Source organism: Haliaeetus albicilla, chromosome 19 (assembly GCF_947461875.1).
Source record: "Haliaeetus albicilla chromosome 19, bHalAlb1.1, whole genome shotgun sequence".
Classification (NCBI taxonomy): Eukaryota; Metazoa; Chordata; class Aves; order Accipitriformes; family Accipitridae; genus Haliaeetus; species Haliaeetus albicilla.
The window spans coordinates 8,735,759-8,759,951 of NC_091501.1; the positions used below are offsets into that span (position 1 = coordinate 8,735,759).

The window sequence follows — 24,193 nt, forward strand, 5'->3', positions numbered from 1 at the left end:
GCCGCGGCCACTGCGCATGGGCCGCCTGACGTCACCGGGAAACACCCTGACGTCACGGCGCGACCACCCGTCGCCCTGGGAACTCGAACGTGGGCTCGGGCCCCGCCCCCTCGCCGCCGCCCCGCCCCCCGCCGTCGCCGCAGCGCCCCCTGGCGGCGCGGAAGCAAAGTCGGCGCCTCAGCGCGCTGCAACCCCCCCCCCCGCGCCCGCCCCGGCCGGGCCCGGCGCGGCGGGCGAAGCGGGCGGGCCCGGGGGCCGGCGGGGGTGAATTGAGAAGCGAGCGGGGTCTGACGTGCGGTGCGGGCTGGAGCGGGAGCGCGGCGAAGAGCCGGGCGGGGAGAGGGAGCGCCAGACCCTCGGCCGGTCTGGCACCCTTTGACGAACAGTAGCGTTGCCGTTTTGAGGTAAATCTTTACAAACACCCGCCGTGCGACAGCGACAGCGACGCTTCCAAAAGTCACTTTTTCCTGTGAAAACGTTGTGCCTGCTCTAGTAACAACTACGATAATTGATCGCTGGGATTGACAAAACCTCCCTGTTTTTTTCCACGGATGGCAGTTAGGCCTTGGGCTGCCACAGGCTCCTGCGTCGTTTTTGCAGGGCGCTTCAGGCGAGGGAAGGTTCTGGCGGGGAGCTCAGCGGGAACCGGGACCTCTTCCTTCTCCCCGGTAACACCTCTCCCTTACCCTCTGTTTAGCCTTGTCCTGTCTGGAGGCCTGGGAGCGGATCCTGGTTTCTGAACACGAGCGTCCGTCCTGTCTGCACCCTCTCTGCGTGACGGGATGTGCACCGCCTTCCCCGACAGCCTGGCTTACCGGGGAGAAAAAGGTGGGCTCACGCAGGGGGACTGCCGTGGGCTTCGGTCCTCTGGCGTCAATGACGGAAGAACCAAGGGGGTCGGTAGGGTGCATTGGGAAATGCCGCTCCCTCCAGCTCAGAAGTGAGGAGGAGCTGGAGCCCGCAGCCACAGCTGCCCCCCAAAGCCTGCTCCCGCCATGTCCCCAGAGCCCACGGCCATCTTCCCCAAAAGTGGCAGAGTGCCCCCGTTTAAAGTAAAAAATTGACCTGTGTCATATCCCTGTGTGCCACAAACATCGAAATGCCGCTTACACACACAAAGCATTCAGTAAATCAGGCGTTTTAAGTTGCTTCCTTGCTGAAAAGGTCTTTATGATAAATGCCAAATTGGTAACAGTATCTTAATGCATCGCAAAGAAAAGCTAATTTGCCAGAACAGCAGCAAGATTTCACAGAAGGTAAAGGCTGTTCTATGTCAACCTGATATATATCATGGTAGTCAGTTGAAATACTAAGTTGAACCATGCAAGTGCAAACATCCTTATCTTTGTTTCACTTCAGTTGTGAATATGTAACCATACAACTCTTAATGTAATAATCCCGATGATAGATTTGAGGTTTATATTTCACCTTTCATGCTGGGGCCATTGGTGTGTAAAAGCATTTCAAATTCAGTTTGATACTGGCAGTGTAACTGGCAAATAAATGCAACATCAATTTACTGTACAGACACAGCAAAAACACGATAGAGTCAGGAATACCAGACACTGTGGTACGGAGGGAAGGAACCTCGGACATGAATTTAGCTGAGGGTCTTCCCTGTAGAGAGCTATGCAGTATTAAACACCTCCTGAACACAGAAATAAGCAAAATCATCTAGTTAATGTTTAAATGGATTTTAATTGATTATCTGACAGGCTATGCCTTCCTGAGATAGGAGCCTAGGTTTTCCTACGACTGGTGGCCTGCAGTGCAGTCAACAAAAGGGCTGCACAAATATATGAGAATCAAATGAACAAACTAAGCAGCTCGCCAAGTTTAGAAATGTCTCTCTAATAGCCACATTAATGAAGAGGATAATTATCAGTGATTCCTGCTATGCGATGGGAATGTGTAATGGCAGTGAAAAACGCACACAGCCTCTGGAAAATAATGCACATGCTGAGGACTAAACGCTGGGACAAATTTCTCTTATCTTTGAAGGAAGAGGCAGCAGAGGTAATATGAGATGGCTCTCCCAGCACACAGCCTGTTGTGGAAAAGCCAACAGAGTAGTATGGGTTAACTAATAGAGTAAGTCCATTCTTTTCAATGAGATTTATACCAAGGGATAATTTAGTCTCAATGTACAGAGTGTAGTCATAGCCCTTGTTTTATTCCCTAAGCAATTTATGTCTGGGGCATAATTCTAGCAGTGGATTTAGTTGACTGCTATCAATCTGTAACTTGTAATACCTTTCCCAATGCTTTTAGTAATATTGCATGCCTTTATTCCTGAGCTTCTGATTTTCTCAGAAGATTTGCATTCACATAAAATATAGTTGCTAGACTTCCTTATTACATTTGATGTACCACCTGAAGAGTTGCAATTCTAAACTCTAATATTGACAACTGATGACCAAAACTGGGAACACAGCAGAGTTACCGCCTGAAATACATGAGATAAAAAACAGTGTTCCACCTAAAATAAAGAACATAATACTATTTTAAAAGATAGTTGTGTAGGAAGGAGACAGAAATCTACTATTTATGCTATACTTCCCTTTTGTTTGGTGGAATCCACACCTGGTGATAATGGAATTTCCTACTCCTTCACATGGTGGCATCTTTGGTCTCTCTGCTTAATCCGTCATGATGGAAGATAAGTCATTAATAGCTGTAACAATTTCTTGGTGATATGAAATCCCATCTACTGATAATTGATATCATCATCATCTTTTACAGAGACTAGCTTTCATTATCAACATCGGTCAAAATCAAACTTATAACCTAGATGTGACAGGCTGGTTTCTGTTATCAAATCCAGAGGCCACTTGGGGCACTGGCTGGTTGATTCCTACAATGCAGCACAGCCAGTTTATCTGGTATTGCAGCAGGTAATGCATACTTGTAAATAAAAAACCTGCCACCTCCCATCAAACTCTTAGTTATGCACTGGGGTTTGATCCTCCTCAGAATTTTTTTATTTTAATTCAGATCAGAAAACAAGTCCAGCTGTTAAAAGACAAAGACTCTTCAGCTAGATTGCCCACCACCAGAACATTTGTCTGATCTAATCAACACCTGAATTTCCAGAGAACTATGTTTTAATTAGTCAGTAGAAAAAATAATATGGCTGCCTGACAGAAACTGTCTCGTGAGCATTTGAACACGTCTTTATCCTTTCCCCCCCAAAAAAGAATTAATCTTAATGAGATGCTCCAAAATGAGAACGTCCAAAAGAGATATTAGATGAAACCTAATATTGGTCTCATTTATGATATTCTTTCAACAGAAGACTATCTCAAAAAAAAACCCAGCCTTCCAGTTTCTTAATCAAAAAATTACATAATTTGCATGTTGGTATGATAATAGAAACTGATTTTTTTAAAGTGGTGTGAAAATTCGACACATCTTAAACTCTGCATGTCTAAAGTGCCCTTAAAATTTGTCCAAATTTCCAAAAACTGCTTAGCCTTTTCACACACTGGACAGACAGTATTTGTCCCATACATTGTAGCATTTGCACTTGGGCCATATACATTTGAAAATGCTGGATTAAATTCAGCACCAGGAGAAAATAATTACAGATCTTCTGAAGTACATTAAAATACACGTCACTTTTAAATGCTGTAGTATGAAGTGAAAGTGCACAACTTCATCTATCTAAGGCAGTGGTACTGACTGTATATCAGATTAATCCTCAATCTTAACAGCAGAAATACAGATGTTGATGGAACACAGATACTAGTGACAACAGTCATGTTCCCGGTTATCTTGGCCAGAAAATGTGAAGCAGAACAAAAATTAGGCTGTTGTCCAGAGTTAAGTCATTTTCTGATTACTAGTCAGAATAATACATACTTAAGAAAATTACTTTGCTCTCCAGGAAAAGAATGTTGAAGATATTTTTTGAGGAGAGAACCCAGATTTTTTTTTTTTCCACTTCTCTTTAGCACCTTTTGGCTTATTATCCCACTCGCTTTATGATATACTATACATCTTTTCATACTTCTAGTGATCACTGTCTGATTGCTTCAATGTGAGGCAATAGAGAAAGCAAGGCTGCTTTTTTTTCTTTTTTTTTCCCTTTAAACTATTCCTGTACAGATCATACATATTTTTTCCTTTGGTACCTTCTTGAGAACTTCTAGTTCAGGAGATTTACCATTCTGTGACACTGCTGAACCTGAAACATTCATACCTTCAGTGAGAAATCAGGTAATACTCAGGTAGTGATTTGAACTTGGCAGATGAACAATCTCATCCATATTTTTTTTCACTTGATGGAGACTTCATAGTTCTTTGCCTTTGAATTAAATACATGAGCAGAAGTGATGAGGATGGGTGGAGACTAGGAGAAAAAAGGCAGTAGGAAGAAAAGAAGAAAATGGGAATCCACCAGGTTCTTAATTCAGTTTTCATTCTACCATTAAAAGAAATGTTGATCTAACAAGCATTTTTTTATATATATAAATAATAATGTATTCTGGATTTTCTTGTAATGATACTGGAAATATTTACATAGTTTTTATTTGATTCAAGCGTAATTTATTTTAGTCATTACTTATAAAGCTGTTTCTCTTCTCTCCCTAAACCACAGCCCAAACCTTCAGAAGGTAAAAAGCAAATCATTTTCCTTTGGAGGCAATGTGTGGGAGGCAGGGAGCAGGAAAGGTGATGGGACTGGGACATGGGAGTGGCTTCGCATATAGGTCCCTTCTGTACCCTGCACATTGTTCAGCATCGCAAGAACAAAATGCTAACCTGTTTCCTTCCTCATCTGAGTAGCGACTTCAGGGTCCAGCAATGTATGTGCTGCACCACAGTGCTCTGCCTCTCTGCTGGCTTCCTGTCTTCACTCGCTTACTAGCATGGGAAGCTGAGAAAACTACATGTTTTATTGAACAGTAGTGTAAATACTGACAGATGTGGCATATATGGGACCACGAAGAGAGAGCGTGAGCCCTGAAACCACTATTAAGAAAACAAATGTATCAGCCAGTGGAAAAGGAGGGGAAGGGATGGGGCAAAAGACTAGATGGAGAGAGAACATAGTAGAAGTAGACACTGGAGGAGGAGATGTGGCTCTCCTGGGAAATGAGAAGCAGATGAAAATAGGGAAACAAAGGAGTAAGGAGCACTGATTTTCCTGCCTGACATACTTTACTGAAACCAGGACCAAATCGCACGTTTGAGAAGATTAGTCAAGACCCTCCTGTTACCTTAGCGTTCCTCATCATTCCTTTAACGCATTCAGCTTGTTCAGATATCTGATTTCTCAGTCCTTTGTGTTGGACAGTGATAAGCTGATCAGCTTTAAGGACTAAATAGTTTTAGATTCCTCACATTATTATTCCAATGAGAACAATCACATTCATAACTCAAAACCATCCTGTTTAGGCACAAAAACCCACTAACGCAATTGAGTGACTTAGAAGAAAGGGCAGGAAAGGATACCACCTCAAACAAGTTATTTTGCTGTTCAGAAAATGACTGTTCAATTATGTTCCAGTCTTAGGATTTTCCTTCATAATATTCAGGCTAGCTGAGCTTCCCCTGGCCTGAGTACCTGCTGTAATTTTATTCTCCAGCACTTTACAGACATGTTGGTAACTCTCTACATCTCTGATCTAATAACAGTTTAGATAGTAACTGCACCTTTTGGTTTCTAGCCTCTTCACTGAGCAGAAAAAGTCCATTAGGGTTGGTATTGGCCTGGAGTAAGGAAACTTTAAGAGTCCAAAAAGGCTAAATCAATAATATGAATCAAATACAGAAACCGCAGCTTTGACATGGGACAGAGAGAACACAGTGACCGATTGTGGTTTTTCAGGGCAATATCCGACATTGCTGGAGTTTTAAGAGTTATTGTTCTTCAGTGACAGGTCAAATAGGATGGATAACCTTTTAAAATGAATGCTTATATTGTAATATACACATCTTATGTATTTAAACATAAGTGTCTTTTGCTGACAGAGTCAGTATCACAGTTCATAATCCATCCTTGTCTTTTAATCCTCACTACCACCGAGACAACACAAGCCTCACAGACATTTAGTCTCTCCTATAAAGGCAAGCTGCCTGCCAAGCATGTGGGAATTTGGACAGTCTCTGAACCACATTCCTATATTCTCATCGTTCCTGTGAGTATGCACTTGGCCAAAGGCAAAATTTCTGGTGCAATGGTCAATGGCCTCAACGTTTTTGATGCTGTGGATTGCTTGAAGCTTGTGGTTATGCTAAAGGCCCTCGGACATCATTATTCCTTTTTAATATGATACAATTTCTCTCTCCAGAAGACACATTTGTTTTGGTAAATGAACACAGTTTCTGTTACCCACGCTCTGCAGGAATTCTGCAAGGCTCCAGCTTAGATCTTTGTTTTATCTTGTTTTTAAGTGGTTTGCATGCCTAGTCAATACCCTACTATCTGTCCTCAGAGGACATTAATATTTATTAATAAACCTGATGATGCTATCAAACAACTTGAATTTGAACATACAGAGACACATCACACTGTTAGCTGTATTGGTGTCAGGCAATGGAGCAGTATTTTGGCAAACGTCACAGCATATAAGCAGAATGACTAAGTGCAAAAGCAGAAAAATAAAGAGGCTGCAGTGTTACTTTATAGTTATCAGTAACGATTCTGATATTCCCTAGCCTAATTAATACTTTCTGGGTTATGGTGTTCATTCAAAAAGCATTTGTGAAGTTTAGAGCTTGCGAACAATGCTCATTTGCACATTAGTTGCACCAAACAGACCCAGGACAGACAGCCAAGAAATAACACATGCTGCCTCACATGCAGCCTGTGTATCAGTCACCTCCCATCCACTCACGCAAGAAATATCGTCTGTCTAGGTGGCATCTGCACTGCCTCATTCACGGGTTCCTCTCCGATACAAATGTGCCAGTTTGAGCAAGCCAGCTGAATACCGCTTTAGGTTGGAGCCTTCATGTAAATGGTCCTGTGCCTGCAAACTAAACATAATACTCAGTAACATCAGCTGAAATATCAGTCATATGTCTTCTACTTAAATAAAAAGCCAGCATAAACTCTGACATCTCAGAAATAATTACCCCCCCTCCCCCCAAATATATAATAAACATCTCTGTAAACTAGCCAGCTCAATACTGAATGCAATATCCTCACACCTCCTGGATTATCTCTATCATTGCCTGCTGTTCCCCCAGAAATATTCTGAACAGCAGCTTGATGCTGCCTGTCACACACATGCTCCTTTGCATGCAAGTATAGAAATCAGAAATGTTGCACCTTGTCCATAATGACTGTTGCTTGTAAATAAGACAGCATCACCCAGATGTCAGCATGGCACACTTCAGCTGTACTGCTCCACTCTCTCGGGGATGAGGCTTTTCTTAAGCCACCTGCAGCTCTCTTCTCCGCAGAAATCAATGCATGGTACCCAGACAGCCTAATATTATTCTGATCAACACTGAATATCACTGGGGAAGAAGCTATTGCATGCATAGGCATAACAGAGTCTCTAGAGAGATGATATTTCATCAGTCCTGTCCTGAAGAGACTACTATCAGCCAAAGGCTAAAGGGGACTACAACCCGGTATGCTGGCATAGGATTTACCTAGTTGTTATTCAAAGGTAAGTCCCATTGATACCAGCTGGAGATAGTAAATATTCACACAGCTTCTAAAATTAGACCACTTCTGTAGCTGCTTGAATCTGGAATCACATTTTGGACATCCATTTTGAAAGTCTGGGGGCAAGTGACCCCATTCATTTTTATCCAGGCAAGACTGTAGTGGGAACTGAGGAATGCGATGCATTTGCAATTACGTCTTTGCGGCGACACACCATTGCGTGTGGCACTAGAATGGTTTTTAGACTTTCTGGACCTCAGGTGGTTTTTGCTCCTAATACCATTAAAAGCCTATTTACTGAAACAGCCCATAAGGCAAACATCAGATCTGCAGAAGCAACAACTGAAGTGGGAGAGACCCTCTGAACTCCATGAAATATTTACAAACAGCTTTAGGAGCCCTGGGATGAAGTAAAGTACTTTCAAGCATAGACAGAAAACCTAATGGGTATAAAAATCCTTTTTTAGCTCCTGGTGAAATTTGTTTTCACCGACCTAGCTATGATACAAGAAAATGTACGAGGCCATCCAGTCTGCCTCCTCCTCTTCCAGGAGAGAAGTGGTCCCAGTGCTATGTTTTATAACGCTTGGCTCAGCCTAGCTCTGCCTGACTCAGACAACAGAAGCCAAACCCACTTCTTGGGAATCTTCTCAATTTTTCTAAATATTTCACTTTGTGGAATTTTCCCCAGTATTCCACCCAGAACAATTCAATGCAGTATGTATAAAGATAGTTCAATATCATGCTTGTTATCCTGTTGATTTGCTATTTATCCCTTTCGACAACCCTAAGTAATTTCTCAGCCAGTGTGGTGGTGATATACCTCTAACACCTGTCTACAGTCATGCTCCTCACCATTTCGACACATTATAGCTGTGCTCTGCAGTGACTCAGCCTTCACAAGCAAATTCTTTCAGATGTTTTCATGTCTGTCCCTTCCTCTCTGTACTCAAGACATCATTATTACACTTGAGGAAAAGGACAAGGAAAAGTGAAGAGGAGAAAGAAGTGCAGACACTAAAATGCCTTTCTTCATGCTACCCCAGCTGTGCAGGCATAGGAAGATCCATCTAAATACCTGGCCCACACACATCATTTAATTCTTACCAGGATTTATGATAAAGGTATTGTTCAAGATGATGAAGAGAGAGAGTCCTCTTGAAGGATTTTGTTTCCGGAATCTACTCCCAAGGGATTGTACAAGCAGTGTCACAATCAAACAGTTACAGAGGAGAACTGTGTTTAAAGGAATCGATCTGAGATCCCCATAGCACTTGTTTTCTTTGCATATTATCATTTGTGCTTTAAAAGAAAGAAAAAACATACAAAACACTGTTATTCCCTCATCAAAGCAGCCTTTTGGATTCCTAAAGCTTTTCCAAAACATATAGACTTTGTTGATTGTTGTTTTTTAAAATGATCCTAAAACGGCCTTCAAACTCAAAGTGGTAGAGGAATATGCACACAGATACTTTAAAATTAAAAAACTTTTACAGTTTAAGAAATATCTGTGATTTTTTTTCTTTTAAATTTTTACTTTCTGACCAAATCAAGATTTTTTTCAGCATTTGAAGTCTCTTAACATCTAAAGCAGAACAGTGAACACAGTAACGTACCACAGCTTATTTTATGTGTTAAAAATGTCATCAACTGTTGCATACAATCATCTCTCTGAAATAAAGCTCTGAAATACACAGAAGTAGAAGTCCTACCATAGCAAGACTAAGCTGCTCTTTATACAAGGTTCTTCTGGGGTAAATTCCCATCCTAGAAGCAGCTTACCCTCATGACACTATTCACTAAGTGATCATTATTCTAATTTTACTCCTGAGGAAACATAGGCAAGTAAGACAAACCATTTACCTAAAACCATAGAGTAACTCAGGTGCATTTTGCTGACCTGTGTAAACTCAGTGCATTGCTTTAATAAGTAGAATAAACTCTCTCCACATTAGGAGAAACTTTTTTTCAAGTTAATACTTTTCTGAGCAGAGCACATGTATTTTAACACACTGGTACCTTTGCCAGAAAGCAAGACTGCGTTGCGTTTTTTTTTCCTTCCACCACTACAAAGTGTGGTCATATGCAAGTGAACTTTGGCCTGTCTACAGGATTTTCAATAGTAAGAGGTTCTAGCAATAGCTGTGCTCTCTATAGGATATATACAGCACTTGGGTCAGCCTGTTTACAAAATAACTTGTGATTATCAAGGCAGTACTCAGCAGCTATGATGATATTTTACCAGACTATAATTAAAGACAGACATAAAGCCATATAAAATAAGGAAGCAGTGGCACTTAATAAAGCTGTTCAGGATTGGGAAGAGGTTAGGGTTCTGACTCTCAGTCCCTTGGAGATCAGCTAACCAGGTTTATTCTGATCAAGAATTAAAACATCAAACTAAACATCTGCTGAGGACAGTCAGCTCACACCCTCAGGAAAAGAGTGAATTTTGTAACAAAACACACCAGAGTTTGAATGGTGAAATGAATCATTGTAAAGGGAAAGCCAAAAATAAAAATCTAATTGAGCTTGATAATTTGTACATAAAATGATGTGCCACTATACCAATAGCTGTGTAAAGCACATCCTTACCCCTCAGAAAATGGCTGAACCTCTCCTTCCCCTCCTAAATACACATACTGCATTAATACCTGGCATGATGTGTCAGGATTGACTTCCAATTTGTCTAGACCCTGCAATTCACAAAACATGGCCTTCTTCAGGCAGTGTCTATTCCTAAATGACAGAGCACAGATTGGTAGGAAAGTGCCTATTTCTGTCCCACCTATGGAGAGGAGAAGGCTGTATTTTCTGGAACAAAATAGTTACACTAACACTCCAAGCAAGCAATGGTTTATCCTAATACTAGGATATACTCCAATAACGGCTGAATCATTGTTATTTTATGAAGTCTCAGGGGAGGGGAAACAGCCATTTTTGAGAAGACCTAGTTCTAGTAAATGAGTACTAAAGAAGAAGGTTCATGAAAAATTAGGCAGGGGAACCTTTCTTGTACTTACACTGCTCTTTTTAATAAAAAGTTAACATTTTTCTACTCCATCCACTTTGCTTTTGCAAATGCTGTGAAGAGATGAAAATCAACAATTCAGTCCACTTGTTTCACATCTGCTTACTTCACAGCCACTTCCATCAGTTTCTCTCCCTTTTTGGATATGCTCCTGTAACTGTCTTCCCAAAGTACGTCCCCAGGGTGATGCTTTAATTCTAGAGCAGGTTTGCTCTGGCAGGTTGCAAAGGGGATCATTATAGATGAGTAGACAAACAAGCCTTTCGCTTTCCTGTTCTCGACAGGAACTTCTTGAAAATCCATAAATAGCTAGGTGGCTTGGTGTAGACAAGGAAAAACAGATCCGATCCCCAAGCCTAATTATCTAATATTACACTGCTGAGTCCATATCTATGTCTAGCAAGGTGGCACACTAATATGCAGAATACCTGTAGCATTCACTGCCCTCAGTAGGCTCTGTAGATCCTCAGTCCTTAAGTAGGCTAAATGTGGATTCAGAAGCGTAAGCATGGCCAGTCACACTGTACTTTAATATATCATTACATGTATACTTATAACCAGGTCTCCACACACACACACAGTTTAAGGCCATGCATACCTACTTTACTGGAGCAGGACCATAATTCACTTTTTGATGCATGCACACTTTCTCGCCCCTGCATGTTCATGCTGTCAAAGCTTTAAGTGTTTCAGAGGAACAAAAAAAAGATGCTGTTGATTTTTCATCTTAAATTACAGAGAAAACATTTTTATTGATCTTTGGTTTAATTTTAGAAGACATCAAGTTCTTGCCTACAAAGCTGTTGTAAGTACAATCACCAGCTGTCCAAAGCTGCCACAGTTAATTCTGCTAAAGAGGTTCAGAACCGGTCTTTCTCTCCACCAAAGCAAGCAACTGAGCAACTTCACCCGTCGCAGCCATAGCCAGAAACACAGTGTCAGGTAGCAGCAACCTTCCTACTACGGGCAATTCCCTCTCCTGCCTAGTACGTGGCTCCATGCCACCCTTCTTCCTCAAGAGGAATCCAAGGGAACCAGACCACTTCCCCTGGGCTGCGTGCACACAGCCCAGGAACCCAGTACTTCTCAGAGGGCTCATCACAGGCTCTGTATACTTCAGTACCAGTCAGGTCACAATGCACAGACAACACATGGAACACTAAAATGCCATAGGCACATTAGAGTTGAGCAAAGTTTTAAGTTACTAAAAAGATTTTAAATTAGAATGAGAATCTTACCACAGTCAACAAAATGCTATGGAAGTTAGGAAAATATATATATCTCTCCTCTGTACTGTAGTGGTAAGAACTCAGGTGCTTCTCTCACACCACCACAGATCACCTAAAATCACCTTCTCTTAAAGCTTAGAAAACCAGGTGACACTCACTAAGGAACATGAAGAACTACACAGCTCACCAGAAACACCTTTAATACAATCAGCACCTCTTCAATTAATAACCTTGGTGAAGTACAGTTGTTGAGCTGTTACAAATTTATGTAGATCCACTCATTTCAATGATCACAGATCCCTTCAAATACACTTACATCTGAACAAGCTTGGTTTAGAAATGTCAGTAGGTTAGTACTCCTCCCTACTTCAGAATGCCTCTGTACACAAAAATCAAGCATACCGCAAGATAACTGTGCAATACTTTTTGCTCTAGTCACTCTACATTTTTAATAGCTCTCCTTTACTACCTCAAGGATGTTCCTCTAAACTTACATGGTCTGGAAATTATAAGATGCTGTTTCAGGGCATACACAGGCAAGATGCACACTTGGCCAGGCAGAGCAGCACAGCTGCATTCTGTACTTTCTATTCCCCGACAGGAAGAATGGTAGATGTACACAATCATTAATATTAGCAACACTGAAGGAGCCTAGTGATAAAACCATATACTGAATACCAGTAAAACTGTTCATCACCTTATGAAGTATTTCATACATGTCCTCCAGGCAATCAAAATAAATTCAAAATCCTTTTATTACAGTAAACTTACAATACTGTATTTTAATTAGTGGGGGGTCTCAAACTGGAAAAGTTTGAGCCTTCATATTTCATCCTCTTCTGTTGCAGCATCTAAATATTCAAGGTACAATGAAAGTGCTGTGGGCAGGCAATGGACCATGAAATATTGTCCAGTGTAGAACGCAGAACAATAGATTCTAACAGCAACTTCAAAAAAAAAAAGAAAACCCAAACAAAACGAAAAAAACCTAAAGCCACCTGAAGTGAAACTCATTGTAATAGGCAAGATGACAAGCAGCAGTAGAAGTAGGAAACCTTACTTTTTTGTGGCCACATGCAAAACAGTGTTGATATTAATCCAAGAAAGTAAAACAGACAATGAAAAAAATCAAACAATCTTCCAGATCCAGAAAACTGAAACAGCTACAGGTGTTTGCAAGAAAAACACTGAGCACTTATTTTTTTACTATTGTTTTTACTACTTGGGTAAGAGAGGGCTCTTACATGCTACAATATACAGTATATTTAAATTACAGAAATTCAAAACGAATAAAACCACAAAGACCCAAGTGCACTCCCAAGATGGACTCCAGTATTTCAGTTTCTTGTGCCCCACACACAGCTCACATGCCAAGCCCTCTCCAGCTGGGAACAGAAAGCCTGGGTTACAGCTGTTCTCCAGCATTTCCAGAGTAGTTCATTATATTGCCCAAGTGGTACTATTTCTTCTTGAGAGCTCTCTTTCCTTCCCCCTTCTTTGGTTTTTCCTTCCCACGGAGCTTTTTCAATCGCCTCATCTCCTCTTTAAAGTCCTGATGCTCATCCCTAGGTGGGGGAGGAAAGAAAAAAGTTTACTCTATTTCTTGGAATACCTAGATGTGAAAGGTTCTTTGAACTGTATAATAATGAAAAAAACCCTCAAAACTTTTTCTAACAGTGAAGTCCATATTGAAACTCACTGCAATGTATTCAATGTTACTGCTAGCAGTAATTCTGGACTGAATAACATGAAAGATTTCTTCCAGTACTTTCAGAACTAACAAGGTTGCCCTTTTCAGCAACAAATGGTGTGTGCATATATATATTACTTCCATTGCACTTATCGATCCACTGTGTGTGAATGAGCAGTAAAATATAAAAATCACAAAAAGACAAGAATGAGAATTTCCCCCTCCTCATCTAGCTCAGCAGTCTAGCAATAGCACATTGTGTTTCTGTGCTAGATACTAAGCTCAGGTCATTAGCTTCTAAAACAGGGGTACACTGAGCAGTAATGACAGTACATGACACTGCTCTCAGGTGACTTCAAGAATGAGTTATGAAGAAGGCATCAGCTACTGGTAGAATCTTAACAGAAGAATAAAACAGGAAGGAGGATAGAGGGGCTGGCAGAGATAATGAATCCTCAACAATGTTCTAAAATTCTATTTAATCTCTGTCCCTGTATTTTTCAGTGCAAAGGTGTTTTTCAAAGATCACACCTGCATCCTAAGTAGCCTAAGATGCTGCACTGCTATTTTTAAACACAACTTCACCAAAAAAGAAACAAAAAGCTTGTGCATTATTACCAGCCCCTATTAGTCTATGACTCTTCATTATATATTTGACCAGCAAAACCTGATCCTCTACAAGCTCTTTGTATACAAAGCAGCTAGAGAAGGAACTTGAGATTAGGAGGGGAAGAAGAGTAAAGAACATTATCATGTCATTGAGGCTTTCTGTATCAACAAACAGCTATTCTAGAAAATATCTGCATGCTCACCTAATCAAAGAGCATGCTGGATGCAATCCTTGATGGTCAACATTGTGATAGAGCAATAGAAATTAATCTGTTTTGACTTTACAAGGTCAGCAGCCTCACTTTTAAGGGTTTTCTTTAGTGCTACCTGACTGAAGTCAACGAACTGCATTTGACTCCTGCTGATGTTCCTTTAGCAGTGCAGTTTTTCCTACTCAAGACTGTGGAAATTCATTTAGAAATTAAGACAACTGGTTTGGATGAAGCTGGAATTAACAAGGCTATTTAAACCACATTTGAATTTAATTTAATTATTTTAAAGGATAAAAAGCTCCTCCAGCCTAACACAGACTTTCCTTGTCTTCTAAATTTTAGATATTAGCTGTTAAGTGATTGAAGAATATATGGTAAGACTGTCTTCGTGCAATTTTTTGAGTTAAGGTAGCATCACCTTTTTGTAGCACATTCATTTGCCATATTCAGAACTACAGACCCATCTCTTGTCTACAAGAAAGCTCTCTTACCCTTCCCCACAAAGCCAAAGCAAGAACTATTTCCGATATAACTGGTTGCCCATAACTACATCTAAAGTCTTTCTCACAAAAGGTTCTAATTATGGTAAAAGTTACTTAGACAGTAGTCACTTATTTTACTCTCCTTGTCCTCAGTGCAACAATCAAGTACATCTTTCCATATGCACCATATTCTAACTAAACTCTTTTCTATGTTCCCCTTTCCTTTAAGGAAAAAAAACTGTAACGGAACTCACACCCACCCCTTTCCCACCTTCAGTCCTGCTCCCACCCTACAAGCACAGATATTACCTGTAGAGACCAAAGTAACGGAGTTTCTTCATGAGGGCATAGTAGGTGTTGTGAGGTGGATACCAGCTGTAGACCTCCTTCTGCTTGGCCAAAGGCTGCTCACTGAATAACTTCACTACTTTCATTGATTTCGAGTCAGTTGGCCTGACAACTTCTCCGAATATCTGAGCACTCAGCCGGGCCATTCGAAGGGCATAACTGGAAACATTAGACATCTCCCAAGGAAGAGCAGGCACACATAGACAGATGGATCTTACTGCAAAAGGAAACACAAGAGAACCACAACTCTAAGATGACTGAATATTGCAAGGTATCCCAGAATTAAGGCAAACAAAACAACTCATTGTACACTGATCACATGTTTGAAGTCACACACACCTTGCATGAAATCAGTCTAACTCTTAGTACATAATCCTGCATATAAAGAATGTCTACGCTAAGGTACAGCTACCAGCCTAACTAGGCACTACAGACAGCAATACGGACTATAAAAGTACCTACACTGAAAGACAATTTACCATAGTTTATTAGCAGATCCCACTCAGCTTGCTTAAGGCTACCTTTAAACTCCAGTCACAGGAACAATTATGGTGTGAACTCTGTCAAAAATGGTGCCAACTGCAATGCCTCTGACTTCTACGCAAGCACAAGGTAAGACACCATTTAAACATATTGAGGAAGCAACCTGGAAGTTTTTCCTCATGAAAATGTCTCACCCTGTTTAAAACACTGTATGAACATTGTTACAGTCCACCTAGCAAAAACAGCCTATTAACTGTAAAAATAAATAAAATCAATCGTTTCTCTATATGAATCATATAGATCTTTCCCATCTCAACTCCCTTCCCTTGATCATTTCCATCAGCTTTTTCTCCATTCTCTTTTCAGTCTCTCCTGATATTGATTCTTTTTAAGAGAAGAAAGAAATCATTTCCCTGTGCTAGATTTTTTTTTTTCCCAATAAAATCCCACATCAGCAGCTTCCCATTCTCTTTCAGCCACTTCCTACCTAAAGACACCTCTGCAATAAAAATGCTCCGAGGACAAAATCATTGTTACTAGGCCACCAGAGACAACATCCACACTCTTTTAAAGGATTATGAAGGGTTTTCTCTTAGGTTTCCTAGCCCTCCCCATTTTTGCTGCTCTTTTAATCTTTACTGTATTCTTTCTTTGCAGAATAGGATGTAATAGACAAGAATAAGATTCCCATAATCCTGTATTTGAAGCTGTACATTGCCTGTACTGTGCCTTTTTGAATAAGTGATGACATAAGTCTCCAGAGAAATTAAGTGGGGTTCATTCAAGTGCACTACACTTACGTTAAAGTTTAAAATTCTTGTTTTAAGAAGTATTGCACAGCTGATTCCAGAAGATGAGCATAAAAAATTAAAGAGCATGGAGCAGGGACAAGAGTAATCAGCAGGACAGGGCTAAGTCCATTTTAGTATGACAACAGGGAGCCTGTTGTTTAATAACACAGATCTGAAGTATTCATAACCTCACTATGTCTGCCCACTGGAGGACCTGATATACAACTGTCTACTTTGATTTGCTCCTGTTAGCAAAGCACTAGAAAGGAAGCAAGGGGAAAAAAATCAAGCATGAAAATAATACAAGTAATCTGAGTCAAAGAGAATAATGGGAAAAGTAATTAAGGGAAGGCAACGTGTCAGAGATCTCCAGTTAAGGCAGCAGGCCTAGTGTGAGAAGATAGAAGCTCTTAAATGATTGCAGTGCAGCACTTCAATGTGAACATCTATTACGTTGGGGAATGATCTCCAAGTCTTGCTAAATCACCCATTTCAGAACAGCCAGTCCTAACTCCTACATTCATAGATAAAGCAACAAATTGTCCCCAAAACTCTTCGTCACATCATCACTCTGAAAATATCACCAGACTCAACTCGGATGCAAAGCTTGCTTAACCTCTTCCAACTGCAGCCTTAAAATAAAAATACCTTTGGCTCCTAAACAATGAAAACTAGTGGTCTGAGGGACCTGCTTTTCACTTCAGAATTGCTAAAGGAATCCAAATAGCCCGAGCCAAGGCTGGAGACCTCCATTAATCCTTACCAGCCTAAGAACATTTGAGACATAAGAAAGGTGAAGGCTACAAACTCCCCAGTGCCGGAGCTATCCAAAGCCTGTTTTAGGGTGACCTCCGATTCTGTGGATGCTACCAGAAGAACAGTTTTGTTCTTGTCACTCACAGCAATGATACTTTCAGGATCATCTACTGGTAATTAACACCCCTAAACCAAGACCACCACGCAGTGCTGCTCCTTCACCTGCTCCCCAAAGCCCTGCTTTCCCATCCTAGGCTGGGATTTTTCCTCCCAATCCGCTAGCTCGTCTCACTTCGCATATGCCAGGAGAACCTTCTGCTTCCAGAACTCCTCCTGGCTGTTCCGTGCCCACACAGGGAAAAGCAGGCCGCCCCGGGCCGCCGCCCGGCCAGAGGGGCACCCGAGCCGGGCACGGCCCATTGCCGCCCTCCAGCAAGCCCTGCCGCCCCCCGCTCCGCGGCGGCCTCGCTCCCCTCCAGGAGGGCGACCCGGGAAACCCACCCGGGGGCTCCGACCGCACCTCGGCGTGGCCCCAGCCACCTCCCCGGTGCCAGAGGCCTGCGCTACCCGCCCGGCAGCCCCAGCGGGGCCCGGGATCCCGCCCCAGGGCCCGGGAGGCGGCGCAGGCTCGGCCGAACCCCCCCGGGACGAGCGCCCGGAGCCCATTTCCCCCCTTTCTGCTTCACGGCCCCCGGCAGCGCCCCGGGCTGACCCGCGGGCAGAGCGGCGCAGCTCGGCAGGGCGTCCGCGGCGGCGCATGCGCAGTGGCTTCCCCGCCGAGGCGTCGCGGCGGGTGACGTCGGGCTCTGTGAGGCGCGGGGCGGGGCGGGGCGGAGCAGGGCCGTGAGGGGCGGCTCGGTGGTCGCCGCCGCCGCCCGCTCCCCCCTGGCCGGGCTGACCCGTCTCTTCTTTCCCCGCACCATACGGCCTTTTGTCGGGGTGCTCGGAGGCGATGCGGGTCCCCTGCCCGCGCCTCGTGGTCACTCGCCTTGGAGTGAGGGCCCAGGGGAGCGGCGGGAAACCCCTGAGGCGTGAGGCCAGGCACCGGGTCCCCCCCAGCCGCCGCTGGTGGCAGGCCCTCGGCTCCCCACGAGCCCACTTCACAGGAGCCTTCCCGGTGCTCGATTTATGCTAATTTTTAATCAGTGCCAGGAGGTGCTAAATCAGACTCCCTGCAAACATCTGAGTAAATGGCAATTATGTGATTACATTTATAAGCCAAATGAGTAACGCCATCAGAGAATGAAAGCGGGTTTGTCTGGCTAGATCTGTTTTCTGGAAGAGCGTACACTGGCTGGCATTAAATAGGTTGTTATTCCTTTGTCCTTCCTTGATTAATTTTCTGTCACCTTTTCCGTGCTTGTCCTGGGCAGATCAGCCCCGCGGCCTAGGCACCCAGGCCACCTCTCTTGCCCTTTCTGAACGTTGGCATGATCTTCCATAATTTCTTTCATATTCCAAGATCTATTAAAAACTAACATTCCTGGGATTTCTTTAGCTGGTTCTTCAAAAATTGTTATACAAAAGTTCTCTAAACATCCTGATTTTAAAATGTTTGTTCCAGTAGATGTTGTTTACCATCTTCATTACGTTCTGATGGACTGAAAAGTGCTTTTTTTTTTTTTAAGTAGATAGTAAAGGGCCTCTTAATCTTTCTGAGGAGGGAGTAGAAGTTTTTACCATTTCTGCCACTTCTGTGATATTTTGCCATCTCTACCTACTCGTATACCTCGGCATTGTTGCACTCCCCATTTTACAGTCTGTGGTCACATTACATTTGCATTTTCTGTAGTCTTCATTTTTTTTATACTCCAGAACATTTTTTCCTATATTTTTGCCTTTCCACATTGTGCAATACTATGCTTTTAACTTCTGAGTGTTTCATTCCTTCACCCTGCTTCTGAGCCAAAATTGTCCTTCAGCCAAAATTGGCCATTTTGTTAATTATGCAATCATGACTTAGACTATGGAGTAAGAGCATAAGAATTCTCATTTATATTTCTACCTCTATTTTTGAACCGTATTTTTGTCATCATTTCTCTCATCTTGATGGAGATAGTCTTTCTGAAGTATCTCTGTGTAGGAGAGTATTTCCTTGGCTGGGACTGTCCTTTTTCATTTGTTATAATCAAATTGTGATTGCTGGCTCCTAAGCAACCACCGCTTTTTTTGTCCCATGATTAAATTGTTTAAACATTATGAGTTCCAAACTACTTATTCCAGATAGACTGGAATAACTTCTGTCATAGAAAATAAGTTCTGGAAAATCTAATGAGACATGGCTGCTGGCTATTTGGTTTTTTTTTCTCATACAGCTCCAAATCGAGCACATTTTTTCTAGAATTTTTTTGAGGAATAAGCAGTCTAATTTTCAGTAGCCATCTCCACTCCATTCCACCCCTCTTTAGTAGGGTTAATTGGGACAAGTTACTGTCTCTGCACCTCTAAAATAATGGTGGTGGTGGTTTAATATGTACTTTCACCTTCTCACATCTTCAAATTTCTTTATTTGTTTAAAAGGGTTGTGGCAAAATATTTTAATATTCCGGTTTGGTAAATCATGCTGCCTGCTTTAGTAATTATGTCAGTTTGATCTCATTTCTCCTCATCAATGAAAATATCCAATTCTTCTTGCATTTTACCCACACTCAGAAATTTGGCATATAGACCATGGAAACACATCTTCCTCTTTCCCTCAAAGTATTGATTTACCTAAAAGTGGACCCAGTAGCATGGCTCTGGTTCCATTTCTGGATTTCTGCAACATTATTGCCCTGGGGTCTGATAGTCTAAAGTTACTCTGCTGAGTTTCAGGACAGAGACATTTAGTGGATTAGGCTGATGTGAGAATTATGGCTGTTCCTTATCAGGGCAGTAGGCAAACTGACTTTGTCATTCATAGTTACACATCACAGGTCTGGATCACTAGGAAGTAGTCACAATACAAAGATTTTCTCTTCAGAGACCCAGTGTTGTTGCCTACACTTTGCAGGCTCCAGCATGGCTTTTTTTGGTGTGATGGAAGCACACATATATGAACAGGTCTGCATATAGTTAATTTCTTCTGCCTTTTTTCCTCTAAAATCAGTTGTTTCTCCTATCAGCTGTGCAACAGCATGCAAATATTACTAAATCTGAGGTCAGCAATAAAGTAAACGTGCACTCACAAGAGCATATTTTCATTATTATATCACTGTTATTACTGTGGTTATGAGGAGAATTGCTTGCAAAGCACCCAGCCATTAGCTAGCGTATTAGCCAGTAAGGCAGTGTACAGACACTCAGGAAAGAATATCAAGGTCACAACAGTCAACAAAGTGACAACTCAACACATCTGCAAATTTGCAGAAGCGGAGCATGGTCTGCTTTGCAATCCATGTAGCCATAAATTGTCTTGCACACCTCATCTGAGGGACTGTGTCTCCCTAGATTGTCCTGGGGAGTTTAACTCACTGGGTGATGTATTTCACTGTGGAGGACACTGTCCAAATCACTCTCCCTGACATGATGCCTGTTGTGAGAACAGGTTAGACAGGCCAGTTTGGCTGCCTAGCAGTGCTGTAACCTGTATCCCTGCGAATAATTACCATCAGCGGTATACTGGTGGCTGCACTCCTTTTTTAGTTGCTAGTACTTAATGTTCAGGATGATGGCTGGACTGCTGTCCAAGCTCTTTATTATTGTGCCTCTAGTCACAGAAGGTATTCCTTTGCTGATTATTTTAGTTATCACCATGGGAAGGTGACAGGAGTGGAAGACATTTATGTTCCACTCCTTCATCTTTGTGAAGCTCATCCACCTTCACCCTAGTGCAGCATGATGGGGTAGTTACGGAGATGGGGTAGTTACGGAGATGGGGTGCACAAGAGCTAGACCTCCAGTTCCTGAAGCTGGTGGTATCTACACTGCTATGCAGATCCACCTGTCTAATTAGACCAATGTAATGCTCTTTAAATAGCGCTGTAAGTGTGTGTGGAGTCTTTTGGACACATAAAGTGAATGTCCCCACTCTGAGGTTTTCACAGTCCAAATTAGGCTTGATGCACTAAGGGATAGTAGTAACAGGGAATGAAAGGAAGCAGCGGAGGCTGACAACAGGAACGGGCTTGCAATGAGATGAATTCTATGGACATGTTGTTAGATCCTCCTGAGCTTCTTGTTGTAAATAGAGGAAAGTGTTTTGACTTGTCAGCAATTATTTAGAAGAAAATCAGTAGCAGACACGTGAGTGAAAAAAGTGAAACCTTAGAAAAGAGTTAAAGGAGAATGAGTTGACTTGGGGCTGAGAGACAACATAGGCATTCTCTGCATGGGGACTGTTGTGAAGGAAAGAAATCAAGGGAGTGAAGAATCATGCACAAAGCACGTGCAGAGCAGCCAAAAAAGAGGAAGAGACCTCATGATAAAGTACGGGGAAGACGTTTTTACAAATAGTTGGCAGTAATTTGGTCTGGAATTATTTCATTTGGTCAATAGTGATTTGGAATTCCCTATCTGGTTAATTCCTCTTGTGTATATGTTTTAGTTACAACTGAATTTTGAATAGTCTTCAGGTAGGTTTTTGGCAAAATCCAGCACTTGAGCCACTGTGAGTTTGTCCTGAGAAGGCAAAGGTATACTTAGAAAGAAAAAAAGATCAGGGTGACAGTTTGCTCATTGGTGCTTCTTTATTGACACTTAGAGGAAAGAAGAGTCTGAACTTGTTTCATTTGATCTTGGAAATGAGGTATCTGAGTAGTTGCTGTATGACACAGTAATCAGCTTCACCCCTAAGTCTTATGCTTAGAACTATCATCTCATGCTGCAAGATGATCTCTTAACATTTTCTTATTATATTGACATGAGGGTGTAGGGTTCGGCGTTCGGAAGATCTCGCGATGTCACGGAAAGTTAGAGGGTTAGTCGCAGCCTTATGATGTGTCTGTAATCCCACCTACCCTTGTTAGTATAAAAGGAATTGACTGCGCAATAAAAGGTGGAAGTTGGCGCTCACACTGTGTGTGTTATCTGTCTCTTTCCCTGGTCTGGGGGTGATCAGTGATCTAATCGCGGCACCTTGATATGCGGCGAACGCTACATAATGGTGACCCCGACGTGATCGGTCGCACTAGGCGACGATGGAACTTGCGCAAGTGATTCAGGTGTTGAAAGTGTTGGCTGATAAGGTGGGTGCTCACGGAACGATTAGGAGGGGCCCCACAGGCGAATGCATCCAATGGGTGCTGCGCCGGGGAGGGATGGGCTCTCCCAAAGAAGTATTAAGTCCCCCAAATTGGGGAGAGATTCGGGAACTGTTGCTCCAGTCGGCACTCGCGGGTAAGCGCGGAGCTGCGGAACGATTACAAGCGTGGGGGAGAGTGGAGGAGGTAGTTACGGCAGGACGGAAAGCTGGGGAGTGTTGGTCGGCGGCGCGAGCTGTTTTGTTTGCGGATGAAGCGCCGGTTCAAAACCAAGGGGGGGCAGTGCCCCCAGGGACAGCGAGTCAGACTCGGACGGAGTGGGCGGCTGTGGAGCGGGGCTCACAGAGCGGTCCATCTCCGACTGAGAGCGTGGACACGGAGAGTACGGCAGAGACGGAGGTTTTTCCTGTAGGGACGGTACCAGCGGGGACGGACGAGCCCCCTCTGCGGTGTCCATGGGGGGAGTTACGGCGGGAGGTTCGGAAGGACTTGGGGGAGTGCCTCTTGGACTGGGATCCAGGCGGGGACGTTAAGGGAGATTTGTACCGTTAGTTGAGAGAGTGGGAGGAACGGCCACCCGCGGGGGGGATAACTGGGAGGCAGCGGGGGTTGGAGACTGTGGCAGAGGAGGAAGCACCCCCCCGCGGGGGGAAATCAGGCGCCCTTGCCGGGAGAGCGGACGGAGCCTCCTGAGCCTTTGCCTGAGCCTGTGCCTGCTGAGCCGTCAGCTGCACCCCCTCCGGCGCTTCCTCCGCCCCCTCCCTCCTCCCTTCCTTTCCGCCCCCCCCTCCGCCGCCTTGCAGCGGTGCGTGTCAGCCGGCCATGGAATGGCCGCCGCCAGTCGCGGCCGCGGCCGGCCCCCGGGCAGAACCATCCGCTCCCCCGCCACCGCCCTTTCATCCATCCCGCCTCTCGGAACCAGAGACGGTGAAACCAACTGCGCCCGCGATAGACGCGGAGCCGCCTGCAGTAGCCTCTGCAGACGAGAGGGAGAGGCATTGGAGGAGAGTATAAAAAAAAAAAAAAAAAAAGGGAGGCGTTTCACTGGAAAGTCCTTGAGAAATTAAAGACATTGTCCCAATGGCAACTGGGACGGCACCGGCGGGTGCTGGAGCCACTGATCCAACAGATTCTGACTGATAGAGTATTATACTTTAGAGGACTAGCAGACATTGAGTCCTTCAGAGAGGTTTTTAGAACAACATGCCTTATTGTATATAGAACTTGCTTTAGGTAAAAAGTGTGTTAAGCATAATTTGATTAAACATCGTGTGATTACGGGAAGACAGTGTGGGGTAAACGTAAAAGTTAGTTAAAGCCAAAATTAGGGGTAAGGTCTATTTCCATTAATAACCTGGGAACGAGGTTGATTGTGTTTCCACAGATACAGGCCCACGACGGACTCCTGTTGAATTTGCACGACCATCATCATCTGGAGCATCATAGATGGTGTGGCAATATGAATACCACCTCAGTCAACAACTAATCTGTAGGTCACCTTGGTTAACATAACAGGTCAAGATTCTCTGTGCACCGCAACTGCATCATAAAGCCCATGAACCAATAGACAAGATGGCTATGACTCGTGCAGCGCGCCTGGCCAGCAAGCGCATGCGTCATAGATTGCAACCGAGGCAGACTTTTGGCACCCGCTGGCCACGTGTGCCAAAACCCGTTCCTCTGCAAATGTATAAATACCGGGATTTTCCGAAGAGCATCGGGCTGGTGTACGGTGAGGCCATCGTTGCCTCTGTGGGG

General features: G+C 43.2%; 1 protein-coding gene and 2 long non-coding RNA genes across 3 annotated transcripts; 2 read left to right on the plus strand and 1 right to left on the minus strand.

Moving 5' to 3' along the window:
* Positions 1-22: 22 nt before the first annotated feature.
* Positions 23-4,536, plus strand: LOC138690075 (uncharacterized). Its single transcript, XR_011328873.1, has 2 exons — positions 23-404; positions 698-4,536. It is a non-coding gene; the product is annotated as an uncharacterized lncRNA (long non-coding RNA).
* Positions 4,537-13,079: 8,543 nt separating this feature from the next.
* Positions 13,080-18,064, minus strand: MRPS33 (mitochondrial ribosomal protein S33). Its single transcript, XM_069807544.1, has 3 exons — positions 17,968-18,064; positions 15,187-15,442; positions 13,080-13,449 (listed from the first exon to the last, which is right to left on the minus strand). Exons 2-3 carry the CDS (start codon positions 15,399-15,401, stop codon positions 13,344-13,346), a joined length of 321 nt encoding a protein of 106 aa, XP_069663645.1. The 5' UTR covers positions 15,402-15,442; positions 17,968-18,064; the 3' UTR covers positions 13,080-13,343.
* On the plus strand, positions 14,863-15,098 carry LOC138690077 (uncharacterized). The gene is made up of 2 exons (XR_011328874.1): positions 14,863-14,968; positions 15,000-15,098. It is a non-coding gene; the product is annotated as an uncharacterized lncRNA (long non-coding RNA).
* Positions 18,065-24,193: the final 6,129 nt, after the last annotated feature.